This window comes from Cryptosporidium andersoni, assembly GCF_001865355.1.
Source record: "Cryptosporidium andersoni isolate 30847 chromosome Unknown contig_50, whole genome shotgun sequence".
In the NCBI taxonomy this organism is placed as follows: Eukaryota; Apicomplexa; class Conoidasida; order Eucoccidiorida; family Cryptosporidiidae; genus Cryptosporidium; species Cryptosporidium andersoni.
The window spans coordinates 114,581-129,971 of NW_027122855.1; the positions used below are offsets into that span (position 1 = coordinate 114,581).

Below are 15,391 nucleotides of genomic sequence, written 5' to 3' on the forward strand. Positions count from 1 at the left end.
AATTAATAATTAAGGTATATATAATTCCACTTTTCAATGGGTTAAATTTCTAGATATAGAAATATAATGTAACTAATTTGCAAACATACTAATTAGTAAAAGTGCTTAAATTGGTATTTAAACTATTAATAAGATATAACATATGTTTTAATATATATATATACTATAACATGCATAGCTTCATACTTGCAAGAACTATACATAATATGACTCCGCCAAGTAGTGAGTAGCCAAAGATAACCTTTGCAGTTGGGTGTGTTTCTACATGACCTTTGATCGGTATTTGCATATTAGACTCTTCCACTTCTGACAATAATGACGAACTGTCACAATCTGACAGCTTGTTTAGCTGAGACTCTTCATTAGAAATAAAATCTGATGAAGGGATCTCATTACTAATAATTTCACTCATTTGATTAGTACCACAATCATATGAGATAACTTCAGGATCCCATCTGAAATTATTATTTGTGCTTCCTGATACTTTACTTTCGTAATTTGCTATATATTTGTCTCTATCCAAAAGTTTAAATTTCTTGTGCTCACTTATATTTTGATCTTCCTTAGTTGTTTGATATTCTAATTCTAAATATTCTGAATAACTTTCAGTATTTGAAGGATCATTTTGCTGTAATGTATTAGGATCTAAAATCCCTTCAATATCAAGCTTTGAAGATTTATCCTTTAATTTGATTATATATCCTTCATCTTCCTCGTTATTTCTACTATACTCTATTTCATCTTTGAGTATTTGAACTACTTCCTTTTTACTAGATTTAAGAGGAATCAAATAAACTGGCTTAGCTATAAGAGAAGTAGAGTCGGCTCTGACTTCAGCTAATTTCTCTAAAAAAGATTGATTTTCTAATTTAACTATCTCTGGCTGAAATTTACCACCTTTTATAATGCTAATTCTCTTCGGAGAAGAATTTCTAGATTCAACAGGAGCTATACTAATACTAGGCTCTAAAAATACTTTAGGAGTATTTTCTTTTTCAAGTAATTCAGTTACAACTATAACTGGTTGTTTCCTTTCAACCAAATTCTGAACTATCATAGGGTGCTTCTGCAAAATAACCGATTTATTCTCAGTTATAGGTTTCTCTTGCTTTTCTAAAATGGAAGGTTTCTTCTCAATTACAACAGGTTGTTTCTTATTTACTACAATTGCAGGCTTCTTTTCAACTATAATAGGAAGACTTTGTAAAAGTACAAATTTCTTAGTTAAGGCCGTCTTATTAGTGGCAATTGGCTGTTTTTGTATAATCATTTGTTTCTCAGCCATAGCTTGCATATTGTTAGGTTTCTTATCAACTATTATAGGTTGTTTATTTTGAGTAACATATGGATTTCCTATCAAGACATGTTTATCAGCTACTACTGACAAATTCTTTATAATATTTGGATTATTCTGAGTTACTAATTCTTGTTTAAGAGTTAGTTTAGGTTGCTGTACTATTGGATTATAATTCCTAGCTCCTATTTGCTGTTTATCCAAAAACCCACCAACTTTATAAGTAAATGGCTGTATGTTAACTCCTTTAGAAGATCCCACTCCAATTTTTGACAACTGCTGAGATTGTTTGGGACCTGCATTTACTGTTGAAGAAGCAACTATTAATGAACTATTACCTATAGTTGCTTGATGCATATTACTCTGGTTAAAAAACCTCATTTGAGGCTTAGGGGGTGTATTTCGTATTAAATTACCTTGAAAAATTACATTTCCAGTAGCAATGGATTTTGAAATGTAATTTTGTGCACTCTTCTCAGCAGCTTCGAGTATAAGTTCATCTGTTGTAATTGGCCTACACATTACACTAAAGCAAGATATGAAATCTTTAATATTGCAGTTCATTATATCATTGTTGCATGTTAATATTACTTGTATTATCTGATTAGGGTGTATTTTGCCAGAATATTCAAGGTGTATTATATCAGAAGATGAGTACATTGAAGCATGACCCTTACTTAACTGCCACGTCCTTGGTAATTTTTCAGCACCAAGTGATTTATCTGGAATTTTATATTTATATTTATTATGTTTATCATATTCATTCTCACCCAATTCTTCATATTTTGAGTGTTCAGTATTAATAGTAGTGATTTTTACATTTATTGAATCATCAACTAATCCAAACCACTTCCTATGTCTAGGTGTTTCTTTAGTAACACTAGCAATATTAGCTAATACAACTACTATTGATAATTCAATTAAAGTCCGCTTATTATCAAATGCACTACATAAACCCAAATTTAGTGTAGTTGTAGCCTTATCATCATAAAATTTCCAGTCATTTGGTATTAACTCTATTGAACTCTTCTTTTTTATAACTCTATTTAATGGCATAGATGCAGAGGCAAGAGTTATCCACCCCCTTGGTGTAACAAATTCGCCTCCGTATTGTTCTGGTGTGCATATTGACAAGCCACCAAATAGAGTCCCCTTTTTTAAAAACCCAGTACAATCTGCGCATTGAACTAGCCTCTCATTACCATTTATACTGTTATACACATAATTTGGTCTTAAATCCCAAAATCTATACCACTTTGTATGCTTCCTTACTCGGTGACATTGAATACTTAGACACATATTTAAGTAATTATTACCCCAGGGAGATAATACACTCATATTCTTATAAAGCAATTTATTATCTCTACTTCTTACTCTTTTGCAAAGTATATAATTTATACTCTCAATTAAAACTAGAATAAAGGCCAGAATAGACATTTTTTTAAACAATAAAGTTATCTTCTTCATAATATACTCTCCTCATTAACCCTATATATGTTTAAACAGATACCAATACTAATAGCTATATGTAAAAATTTATCTTAAAAAAATTTATCTATAACTAGAAGAAGCTTGGACTTACTTTTTACTACTTTGTCACCTTTAACTCAGTTCCAAAATATTATAGCGCCTAAAATGGTATCATATTCCAGCATATAGCGTTAAGTGCAGCTGGTACCTGCAGTCTATAAACCGGGTATTTTGAGATGTATAAAAATGGACGGACTCAGCACATTGCTACTTAGCCAGTACTAATACTATATAAGTTCATTGTTTAGTAAATAAACCAATATCAAAGTTTATATTATAACTATTTTGACATTAAATATTATTTTACATCAATATTAACGAGACAAATTGAACTCTAAGAATTTTTATATGAATTCTTATTTACACAATGCTGAAATATAAACAAGTAAAATTTATAGAGAATTATATGGCTAAAAGTTAGATTATAGTCGGATTGAGAAATTTAACTTGACATTGCAATTTGGATATTATAGAATTTACTGTAACTACTCTTCGTTTCATTTAATTAATAAATATATAGTGATGCGAGTATCTGACTGAATTATACTTTATTGAGTATTATATTCTATTATTATAGGGGATTTTTTATATAGAATTTAACTTCTGTCCATTTATTTACAATTGATTATTATTAAATTTTGATTATAATAGTAACGAAATAGACTAAGGATTTGGAGATCTTTGAAATTTCAGCTTATAAGGAATACTATAAAATTCAACTTTCAATAAAAAGCTTTAAAGATTCAGAAAATCTAAAAATATGATATAAATTTTAATAACTTGCATGTATACATATACATATATTATGATTTCTGAATATTATGCGATTTTAGAAAATTAACAAGTGCATATAAAGATTAATTTAAATAGCTATACCTATCTTGTATTTTTTTTCAGTATTTACTAAGATAGCAAGCTATTTAGCTATTTATGCAGTATTTCTAGAATTTTATTATAAATGAAAAGTATATTTCAATTTAATGTCAGTATATATCTGATATACAATTACTTGTAAAAAACTATTTTCTGTGAGATGTTATCTACTATATCTCAGTAAAAAAATAATGAATTTTTCAAAATTTTTCAATTGACTAGTTTGATAACTTTATCAAGAATTATGAGACCTAGAGTATAATCAGCTAGGAATTTGAAACTGAAATGTCAATATTAATAGTAATACTTATTTAAGTATAGTAAAATAGAAAATAACTATTTTTGTATCCATTAATATATAGACTTTTTTAATTGATGGTGTGAATAAGTAATAAATAATATTGTATTTGGTAAGTATCCAACTTAAAGTCTTAATAAGTTGATTAAGGAATCTTAGGATCACTTTTGGATAACACTAAGATATATTTAATTAACTTTTTCACCTTATTTCATGATATAAAGTAGCATATTTGCAATTAATTTGAATAAATCAAGTTAATATAATTAATAGGATTACTTTTTAAGAATATTAAAAATTTTAATTGATCTATACATTTGCTGTAATTCTGTTAGACCCTTAAGTATTTCAACCAAACTATTACAAATCCAAGTACTATATTAAATTATCTATTATTGGTATTCCGAGTGAATTGAATAATGAACTATATTGTAAAAATTCAAAATACCCAATAAAATAAAGCTTTTTAACTTATAAATCCCATTGATTAATTATATAATTTATCTTATGAAATCTAAATTCATGACTAAGAATTAAACTATTATGGATAGTTTAAGGGAATTATTTTTTGACTGGGAAAGATCTTATTAGACTTAAACTATGAAATAACTATGAGTTTATGGATTTAATGACTAAACTTACTGTTTAAAATTTTATAAACTTTTCTATTTTATTGAGTATGATTAGTTTAAAATAAAAGGTACTTATATTAGTAATGGATTTATAAGCTAATTTACCACTAAGCTTTCAAAATATAGGGCAAAAATGTTAGCTATTAAGAGCAAAAGTCAGTTTTATAAATAAAACTAAGTATAACAATTACTATAATTAGTTATTACTAGCCAATTTAATATAAATGAAAGTATTTATGAATTAATGTATTCTGGGATATCTAACCTTAATTTTATTATTTACAAGTATTTACTACTAAACTTAACATACGATAAACTACAACTTCAGCTACAAAATAAAAAAAAAAAATACTTTTGTATTAATTAAATAAATTATAAGTATAGAAAGTTTATCTTTAATTTAATTTTGTAAAAAAAGAAATTATTAAAATTTTTAATTTAAACAAGATATTTTAACTTGTCAAACACTAAAAAGTACTACTTATAATATAGAGAACTCTTAAATATAATAGAAATAACTAGCTACTAAATTTCTCTTCATTAATATTGATCCTAATATTGCATTCAACTTTGTTATATCATTTTTTAGTTATAAACTAAATAGTATATATAATGTATTCATATACAATATACTATAATTATATTGCAAAAGTGTAATTGTAGCTTAAAGAAATCATCAGGAATTATATTACTTTGAAAAAAACTCTTTTAATTATGTCTAGTTCATTTTTATTATTTGCTTAGTAATTTCCAAGTATTTGTATTAAAGTCACAATTTAGCTTCAGTTTACACCAATAATAAAATACAACTTAAAACTAATTATTAATCCATTGAGTTATTTTTATGATTCAAATACATTAAGTACAATTGAATATGTAGTCTAATTTATAATATTTAATATTTAAAAATAACATAAATAATAAAATATTTTGTCATAACCTTTAGTTAGCTATAAAAGGGAAACCTAATTAGCATTTAAGTTTATAAGTAATATGAAATTTTATAAGTTTGATAAATATAAAAATAACTGGGTTTAAAGTAAAAAGTTTGAGAAATATATAAAACAAGGTAAAATTGATAGAATAAACTTAGTTATAAAGTAGCAGACTTAGTCTGTAATTAAAACATACTATTAGTACTTTGTTAAAATATAATAACTGGAAGTAGCTGATATTTTGTTATTTGTCCTGAAATAAAGTATAAAATTTAATTTTTCGGAGTAAACTAATGTAACAAACTTATTACAGTAATATCAACAGTTTTCTAGATTGTGAATTATCCTCATTCAAAGTTGACTTTCTCGCATAGAGATTAACTATATTAATCTTTGTTAAGTAGAGTTTGTATATCATTCAAACTTATAAAGTTTAAATTATTATATTTATACTTAAGATAATATTCAATTCATAAAAGTTTTGTACATTAACTATTAAACAATACTAGTGTATTTTAATCTCTTTTTTTTTATATTAAATGAACTTTCAAAATATATTGGTAAATGCATTATATTATTAATTATTAAAAAATTCCCAAGTATTTAACAAGAAATTACCTATTTCAAATTATATTGTGTTTTATAAAGAAAGTACTATAATCTAGATAATCAAAATATAGAAAATTTATTAAATTATTTGCCTTCTATAGTAAACATCTAAAATTTCACAAAAGTTCAGCCATTTATAAAATCCCAAAATATTGAAATATTTGGTATAACTCATACTAAATATTTTTAAGAGGAATTTATATAGATGAAAATTTGTACTAAAATTAATAGTAATAGTCATAATGAGCTTAGAGTAATTGAAATTGGTAGGAATAATGCTCAATCCTTATAAGTTTTGGGAATAAAATAAAAGTCTGATTGATATTTATTCAGTATTCTACAGTTACAAATTTTTAATAAATATTCTTTATAATTTGAAAATATTATCAAAAGCTTATTACCATTGTAGTAAAAAGGTAAATTAAACTAAAACCAAGTTATATTTATCATTCACGATTTAAATAAAAAAAATATATTTATAGTATAGATAATAATTACTGATACTTTTTATTCCTTAATTATTAAATCGAATAATATAATTCCAGTTTTATTGTTATTAAAGAGACAAAAAGTAAATAATTTGTTGGGATTAAGACATTCATATGGGTTATTATTGCATCAGTAATATTGTATTCTAATTCAAGTAATATTATTGATATTAACTACAACTTATTAGTCCCAAGAACTAGGTAGTTATTTAGTCTGATTTCAAAATACATTGTTCAACTAAAATGATCAAAGTTTAATGGAGTTAGAAGTTTTGATATTTGATAATATATTTTGTAAAAATAAGTACAATTAAAATTCTGTTATTATATTTAAAACAATTAATCAGTAACAGTGGTTTAGTGAATCTACCACTATCCTCTTAAATATTGATTCTATAGAGTTGCTAAATATAAAGTCTCGAGGAATATAAATACTATCTTTTTCAAGAAATTCTACTTTCAACTACACACGAATCATTTTTGAAGATTTTAGTGTTGAATGAAACTTCTTAAGGTCCCTAATACTGATTTTTAAAGATAATGGATGGTATTATTAATCAATGAGTTAGAGTTACTACCTAATAATATGGATATATAATATACATCCATTAATTCTTGAGATGGTATATTAATTTTTTTGTATCTTGATATATCTGTTAATTTCCCATAGTTTCAATTGTTCAAATAATTATATATTATTAAAATATGATTTTCTACTATTAGATTCATAATAATATCAAATATCCCATTATATAAAGTTTAATAAGTTGTGTTTGTCAATTTAACTTCATTACTATCATATCCCATGTAAACAATTATATTAGATAATATAATTACCATTTAAAAAAAAAATTCCATAACTACCTTTTAACATTACATCCCCTAGTCAAATAGATTGTGAATGAAAGGTATTTCTAAGCATAAATAAAAATATTCTAGTAATAGATTTTGCTTTATTGTTAAATTTAACTAATTGATAGAATAAAGAAATACTTCCATAAGAAGATGTTCCCATATCTTCTCTAAAGAAAATTTTTGTTTCTTATGGCACTTGTTAAAGTGAGATTATCTTCATTTAAATTAAGTTTTTGATTGTTGTATTTATTTGCTTATTCAGTAGTATAACCTTAACATAAGAATTAGGAATGTTTTCTGCCTGATATTTCTCTAGATTAGTAATGATAATTCCTTTCAGATAACATTAAGACATAATAGGTTCAATACTATGCTTAAAATGTTCAAACTCTATCAATAAACTTAGTATTACTTTTTGAGTACTTTAGATCCCCTCAAAATATCATAAATCAAAAAAATTGACTTATTTTTCAGTATGTTTGCATTGGTAACAGTATATTTATAAATTAATTACAACAAAGATCTTTTAACTGTAGAAAATAATTTTAAACTACTAATTTCAGCTGTGACTAATTTTGTTCCCTTTAAATTGGATAGAATGCTCTTTATCTTATTTAGAACTATTATTAAAGAGCTATCAAGAGCTAAAATATAAATATTTAAGTCCCCAGTATCTTCAAGAGCTAACTCCACATTTGTAGATGTAGCAAGCACCAATTTTTCATGTTAGCTAAGTATATATCCCCTAACTATAGCCCCACATAAACTTAACAAACCTAATGCCAATGATTTATCCTACCGTTGGGAGTAAGGATTGTTTTAATTACAACCCCAGTTGAGTAACTCTAAGTTTCTTTCACTAAAAAGAGACACGGTCATTATATAGTTTTGATAAGTTTTCAAGTAGTATGAGCTTTGAATCAATGTAAATAATTGATAATTTGTCGTTTATATTCCATTTTTCATTAATTACCAATTTCAAATCAAACCTCGGTATGAAAGGATTAGTTTAAATAGGTTCAAAATTGTAGCTACTTAATAATTCCTTATCTTCATTTAAAAAGGATATTTAATATTGAAAATGAGTGTTTTAGGAGCTTTGAATGATAATATCTAGAAGATTGATTCTCTTGTTGTGGTGAACCACTCCAGTATTCATTTCCTATTGAAAATAGAAGAGCAATAAAATTCCATTTTGATATATTCTTATTTAATATCTTTATATCACTCTTTAGAACTCTTTTAACTATTCAGTTTGCCTTAATAGTGTCTTTCAAAACCATTTCACTATTAAGTGACCAATTCCTTACTAATCTCCCAGTCACCATTGATACATATTGAACTGGTATCTCCAGAAATATAATTAGAAATAACTTTAGACTCAGCAAATAAATCTTTGTGAGAAGTTGCATCTTGTAATATAAAAGGGAAATAATCTTGAGTAACATTAACCAAATTCTTAATTATTTTTATTATTAACCCATTTGACATTATAATAAATGAGTATAAAAGTATATGGATAATATATAAGGCCTTCTCTATTAACTTCACATTTAGAATTCTTAACTGCTCCAGAATTTTTCTTTATAAGTACATTTTAATATATGGTTTATTTAGTGAGAAGCTTCAAATGGAATACCTTTACTAACTGGAATGATTACATCAAATATAACAAATTCATCTTTTTTATAATAATTACCTGTTATATTTGTGTGACAATCGACATAAATGATATGTTTAAGTCCCCATTAGGAATATCATTATCTTTAGAATCAAATAAAGATATAGGTCTTCCTAGAATATATTTCCGATCAAATGGATATCTGTTATACAACAAATTCCCCTGACTTTTTTATATCACAATTACATGATTTCTTTCACTTAATAGATAAAGAGAATAAATCTTCACCTTTAGTTAAGATATATTGTACAAGAGTATCTTGTAATTCATCAAGACTTTGAGAATATGATATTATTAGTACAATATTATCTGAGGTATACCAGATATTATAAAAATCAACAACCTGGTATACAAAATCTTTTTTATTAAACAATTTACTAAGATTCCTAGTTCCTAAGATTCTAGACAATGAAATCTACTACTAGGAGATGATATTTAACTTAATAAGTTTAATAATTGAAATTTGTATATATTTCCTTTATTAAAAATCTTCTCAGTTATCTCTTGTTTAATTATATCTAAATTAATATCACGAAAATTAAGATGTGTAAATAATTCTATGAAATCAATAAATATAGAATGTATATATTGAGATAGAATGTTAAAGTAAAAAGTACTATGATCAATGTCCAATTCTACTGTAGGAGAATCCATCATATAGTTGTAATTTGTTATAAAATCTCTCTGATAATCTAAATCCTTATATTCAAAATTATGTTCATTAAAAAAGATAGTATTTTCTATAGCTTTTGGGAAGTGGTACAGTTCCCTAGGTGTATGAATACCTACTCCAACCACCAGACTTAAGACTTACTTCATTTTCTGTACGTTCATTATTTGATATCAATAGTAATTTCATTTTACTAAACAATATCAAAGTTCGATAAAGCTTTGAATCAGAGTAAAGTCTTACTATCTCCTCATCTTCTATCTGAAATATCTTCGAAATATTTAACTAATTATTTTGTAGAAAACTCATTGTACAGTGTGAAGTGCTCTTTATTATACAATATACTAATTAAAAGTACCAATTATGACAAACATATAATCATGTAATTCATAATAAATACTTGTCTTAATTCTATTTATACCTATTTTTGTTAAATGTCACACTACGCTAGTGTTAAATAAGCATTAGTGTTCAGACCCAGCTTCTAAATATTGCACCTTATTACATCTAATGTTAACATTTTATTTCTCTCTATTTTAGATGTGCAAACTGACAATTCATCTACTGATCTACTACTATGACTATTATTCTCTATTAGATTTTTAACCAGATATATTTCTAGTAATTTGATTAAACAAAGACTAGTAAATTCTTATTTTGTATATCACAGTACAGCAATAAAAATGAACTGTAGTTATTTTTCTTTCTATTGTTAACTCATCTACTAAAAATCAACTGAAATTAAGTACTAATTACCATTTCTAAATATCAATGTTTCAATGTTACGAGTATAAGTTGCTCTAATATTACCACTTTCTACTATATAAATGTTAATTCACACGAAATAATAACTGAATTATTGAAAAGGTTTTGTTCAATAAGAAAATTAAGGTTATCTAGTCCAAAGTAGTAATAATATTTCAATTAGATCATTGGTATTGATATTTTAGGAAAAGACTCATCTCTTGATAACTTATAAATAGGTGAAATATGTTTAAAAGGAGGAAGTTTAGTTATCTCAATATCACCTTGTTTCACTGAATCAACCTGTGACTTTAATTCAACAAGAATACATGGAGAAGTCCAACAGCTATCATAAAAGTTCATAAAATCATCATATTTGAGTGATTTTAATAAATTGATCTTTACATTTCGATGATCAAATTGAAAAGATTTCTCATTTATTTCTTTAATATATACTGTGATTTCATCATATATACTTTTAGGCCAAGATGAATATTTTTGAATTTCAGAATCTAAATATGTATTGAATAGTTCCTTTGTAAATTTTTCACGAACTTCACCTGAAATAACCTTATTGAATTGGAAATCTAAAAGTTCTTTCAGAATAAAAGAATTCATATATTCAGATGATTGGATATAATAACCAAAAACTTGAATTGGACAAGTCATCATCTGTAAAGAATTTGCAACATATACAAGTTGCTTTTTAGTTCTTAGTTCATGAAAAACTTCAGAAGATAAATATGAATCCAAAATATTTATTTTAATTTGTGTCTCATTACTTGAAGCTCCAATTTGGTAAAGACAGAGCCAAGAACCATTCCTATCAGTCTCATTCTGTAGAATTTGATCAATATAAATATTTTCATTAAGAAGAATAGTACTGAAAGGCTCTACTTTATGACTTTTAATATCACATTTATGAGCTTGTTTATATTTAATAATATTCATATAATTATCCATTACAACCTCGGTAGCCATGTTATCAGTTAAATTTCCCAAAATTAAGCCTTCAATATTGCTAGATGCTAGAAAATGTTTATACAAAATAATAAATTCTTGGTAAGTAAAAATCTTTAGAACCCCCAGTAGTTCTTTTCTAGAAAATGCAGTTGGAATTATTGCTTCTGAGGCCTTATCTATAGCTAGGGGATATAACTTGGATTGAAGTATCTTATTAGTCCATTGTCTATCTATAATAATGACTGCTTCATTGTATTCTCTCTCTGTAATTACATTTTCATAGAGTAGACTAAGTACTAGATTCATTAAAACAGGTACTTTATGAGAAAAACCAGAAACTTGAAGAGCAAGTACATTGTGTCTAGCATTAAAACTACATTTGAAAGAAAGAGATGCAGCTGCAATATCAGATTTATATTGATGCATAGTTCTTCTAATAGTTTCTTCTAAAATATTTCCAAATACTTGAAATACTAAAGTATATGGAAGATTATCGAATTCATTAAGAAATTTAGCTTTATCTTCAAGTTCAATACATGCAATATTAGTAGCTAAAATTCTGAAATTAATAACACTTTGAGGTAAACCAAAGACTGTATCTGATTTAAACCATATTTTCGGTACTGGAAACTCCCGTAATTCAGATTTATATTTGTCAAAATTAAGTAGATAAGGAAGTCTATCAAAATCATTAATTCCAGGAGTCTGTTCATTATATATAGTAAAATCTGTCGATATAAATGGATTTCTCTTTGGTAATTCCAATCCAAGTTGTCTAGCATTTTCTACTGATGCACTATCAATAATATGTTTCATTGAATCATCAAATTCAGTTACCTTATATTTTACATTATAGTGATGCTCAATTTCAAAAAATTCCGGTTCTTTTTCATATTCAGACATAATATCAGGAGCTATTAAATAAATATAGAAATTCTCCTTATTCATATATTTTAAAATCTCAAGGACATGATTATTATTAAATTCCTCAACAACCCAATTGGTAGCCATTATATCTTTAAGTGCACATCTGTATTTTAAAAGATTTATTGGTATTGAGAATAATGTGGAAACCGGCAGTTTTACAGAATACATAAAATCTGCCTCGCACAAATGAATGAATTCTTCAACTAAATCTGGTATAATTGGATTAGCTTTAAATAGTTCAACAAAATTCAAGATAATCTTGACAATAAGACAAATATTTTTATAACCATCCTCAGTTAAAATTACAGTAAATTGAGCCATAGCAAATGCTTCATCATTGTCTATTATTAAAAATGATACATTAGTAGCCAAACTCCTATCTCTCAAAGCTGAGAATATACTTCCTTCACCTTGGTTATCTATAATATGGCTAATATAAGAAGCTGCAGAGCTATTACAATAGGGAACTATACTAGGCATTGGAAATATTAAACTTAATTTCCTGTCTTGCTTATGGGGAATAACTTTAGCTATCTTACCAATAACTGTATCTTTAGTATAAGGGGGATTTTCATGATATAACCTTATATAATCAATTGTTTTGACATTTTTATTTTTTATTCCAGAAAAATATTCTACTGCATATTCTTCAAGCTGATCCAGATTCTCATTTCCATATAATAGAGCACACATTATATTACTACTATAATATTTTTCATAAAATTTCAGTAACTCTTCACAAACATCAATGTTTTTGTACTTCGGGATAGTTTCTAATGTTTCCTTATTCCCAGTTGTAAATTTGTGGACGGGATGAGATTCTACAGCAAATTTCCCACTCATATGATATTTCACTCTATCATCATCATAATATTTAAGTTGAAATTCATTTTGAATTGCATTAACTTCTTTTTCAACCATACTTGGGGAAATAATTGGGCAAATAAAGAAACTAGAAAAACGATCTAAAGCTCCTTTAAAAGCTTCATTCTTTACTTCAAAGTAGTACGTAGTATATCCTCTTGTTGTACAACCTTGCCTATGACCTCCATTTTCAGTTATATAAGTTTTATAATCAGTTGCATCTGGATACTTTTTAGTACCACAAAATAGCATATGTTCTAGGAAGTGAGCTAAACCATCAAGGTTTTCCGGAGATTGCATAGCCCCAGCCTTTACAGATAAGCAACACCCACTCATTTTAGATTCAGGATCTGATACTAGAAAAACTGTCAATTTATTTTTTAAGATTAATCCTCGAAATTTACGATCATCACTTTTAGGAAGTCTAAAATTTGTTTCTCTCTCAATAATTGAAGATTCAATAAGATCTGACATATCAACACCAAAATCACTTTTAAGTATGAAATATAAAAAGTTAATAATAAATACAATTAACTAAAATACCACTCTACAGAATATTTTTCAGGCTAAAAGTTGCAGCATATTCTAATTTCTTTTCAACAACTTGCATTATAATAAATAGATGAAAGGGTATATCCCGCCCCATATGTATTTCTAGATCCCACTAATTAGTTGAACAGTTAAGCCAACCAATTGGAATGTAACACATTCACAAATGATGGCCTAGATTCTGGATGTTTACAAAGCATAGAACACAATAGATCCTTAAGCTTAGTTGATATATCACATTTTAGATTCTCTGAGTATAAAGGAATCTCTATATGTTCATCCAAGTTACATAATGCTAACTGATATTGTAAAGGTGACTTATTCTTCCAAATACTATATAAAGGAGAGTAACCGAATACAATAGTATATAATAAACATCCTAAACTCCAAATTTCGCGTTTTTCAGCATTGTATCCGAGTTTACTATTATTTAGAAAACACATAAAACATTCAGGAGGTAAGTTACAATGAGTTCCATATGCATCCTTTAATGTCAAAGAGCTTGATAAAATCTGAGCCTCACCTAAATCAATAAACATAAGCCTTAAATAGTCATCTTTTGATTTATCAAATGGAAGGAAACACAAGTTCTCTAGTTTGATATCTTTATGTACAAGACGGTACTTTTCATATAAAGTATAGGCTATATATACAGTTTGCTTAAAAATATTTGCAATATAACTTTCAGTAAAAAAACTTGCAAATTTATTATTAGGAATCCACTTGTATGTATGATTATCAAATAACATAAGTGGTCCTTCTAATTTTGGAAATAGTAGACCTATACAGGTATCCAGAGACTCAAATACTTTATTTTCTTTATTAAACTTAACTCCAATAATACAAATGAGTGGTATAATTGAGATATTATAACTACAATTCTCTTTATGATATTCATCTCCATCAATTATAATAGATGTAATCCACTTTTTATTAATTTGACAATAGTATTCACTAGTCATCCTAATATTGTTGTCACTTTGCACTATATAATGAATATTTATCGTATAAATTACGCGACTCTCCAATATAGTATCTGTTTCATTATCTTCAGTATTAAAGTATCCTTCATCATCTTCATTAGGAATACGTAACGCTGCTGCAAAACTATCTAATTCGCTACGTGAGTACCACTTTAATATAAATTCATTATTCTCATCCTCTTCTAGTTCTGTACACACTAAGTATACCCTTGGAGCTATTTGTTTCTTAATATTTAGCCTCGGAGGTAGATTCATCATCTTAGTGATATAGGACTCCTCATTTAGGGATCCACTCTTTGATGTAGACATTTTCAAGAATGTTTACATTTCATAGGATCTAAAAGTTATAAATACAGGAATTCCAGTGACTTAACACCTTAAATCTCCTTTACTATTATGTTCACTTAATAATAAGAGGAATTTCTAAATAATTCATGCATACTTTATTATCTTCTTAGCAAAAGTAGAAAATATAAAATAATAGGCGCTTAAATGC

At 26.2% G+C, this 15,391-nt stretch overlaps 3 protein-coding genes across 3 annotated transcripts; all 3 read right to left on the reverse strand.

Moving 5' to 3' along the window:
- Nucleotides 1-163: 163 nt before the first annotated feature.
- cand_007880 (uncharacterized protein) lies at nt 164-2,731 on the reverse strand (the record flags this gene model as incomplete). Its single annotated transcript, XM_067211028.1, has 1 exon — nt 164-2,731. One exon carries the CDS (start codon nt 2,729-2,731, stop codon nt 164-166), a length of 2,568 nt encoding a protein of 855 aa, XP_067067888.1.
- An 8,058-nt stretch (nt 2,732-10,789) lies between these two features.
- Nucleotides 10,790-13,837, reverse strand: cand_007890 (insulinase; the record flags this gene model as incomplete). Its single annotated transcript, XM_067211029.1, has 1 exon — nt 10,790-13,837. One exon carries the CDS (start codon nt 13,835-13,837, stop codon nt 10,790-10,792), a length of 3,048 nt encoding a protein of 1,015 aa, XP_067067889.1.
- A 206-nt stretch (nt 13,838-14,043) lies between these two features.
- On the reverse strand, nt 14,044-15,204 carry cand_007900 (uncharacterized protein; the record flags this gene model as incomplete). Its single annotated transcript, XM_067211030.1, has 1 exon — nt 14,044-15,204. One exon carries the CDS (start codon nt 15,202-15,204, stop codon nt 14,044-14,046), a length of 1,161 nt encoding a protein of 386 aa, XP_067067890.1.
- Between the last annotated feature and the right edge of the window lie 187 nt (nt 15,205-15,391).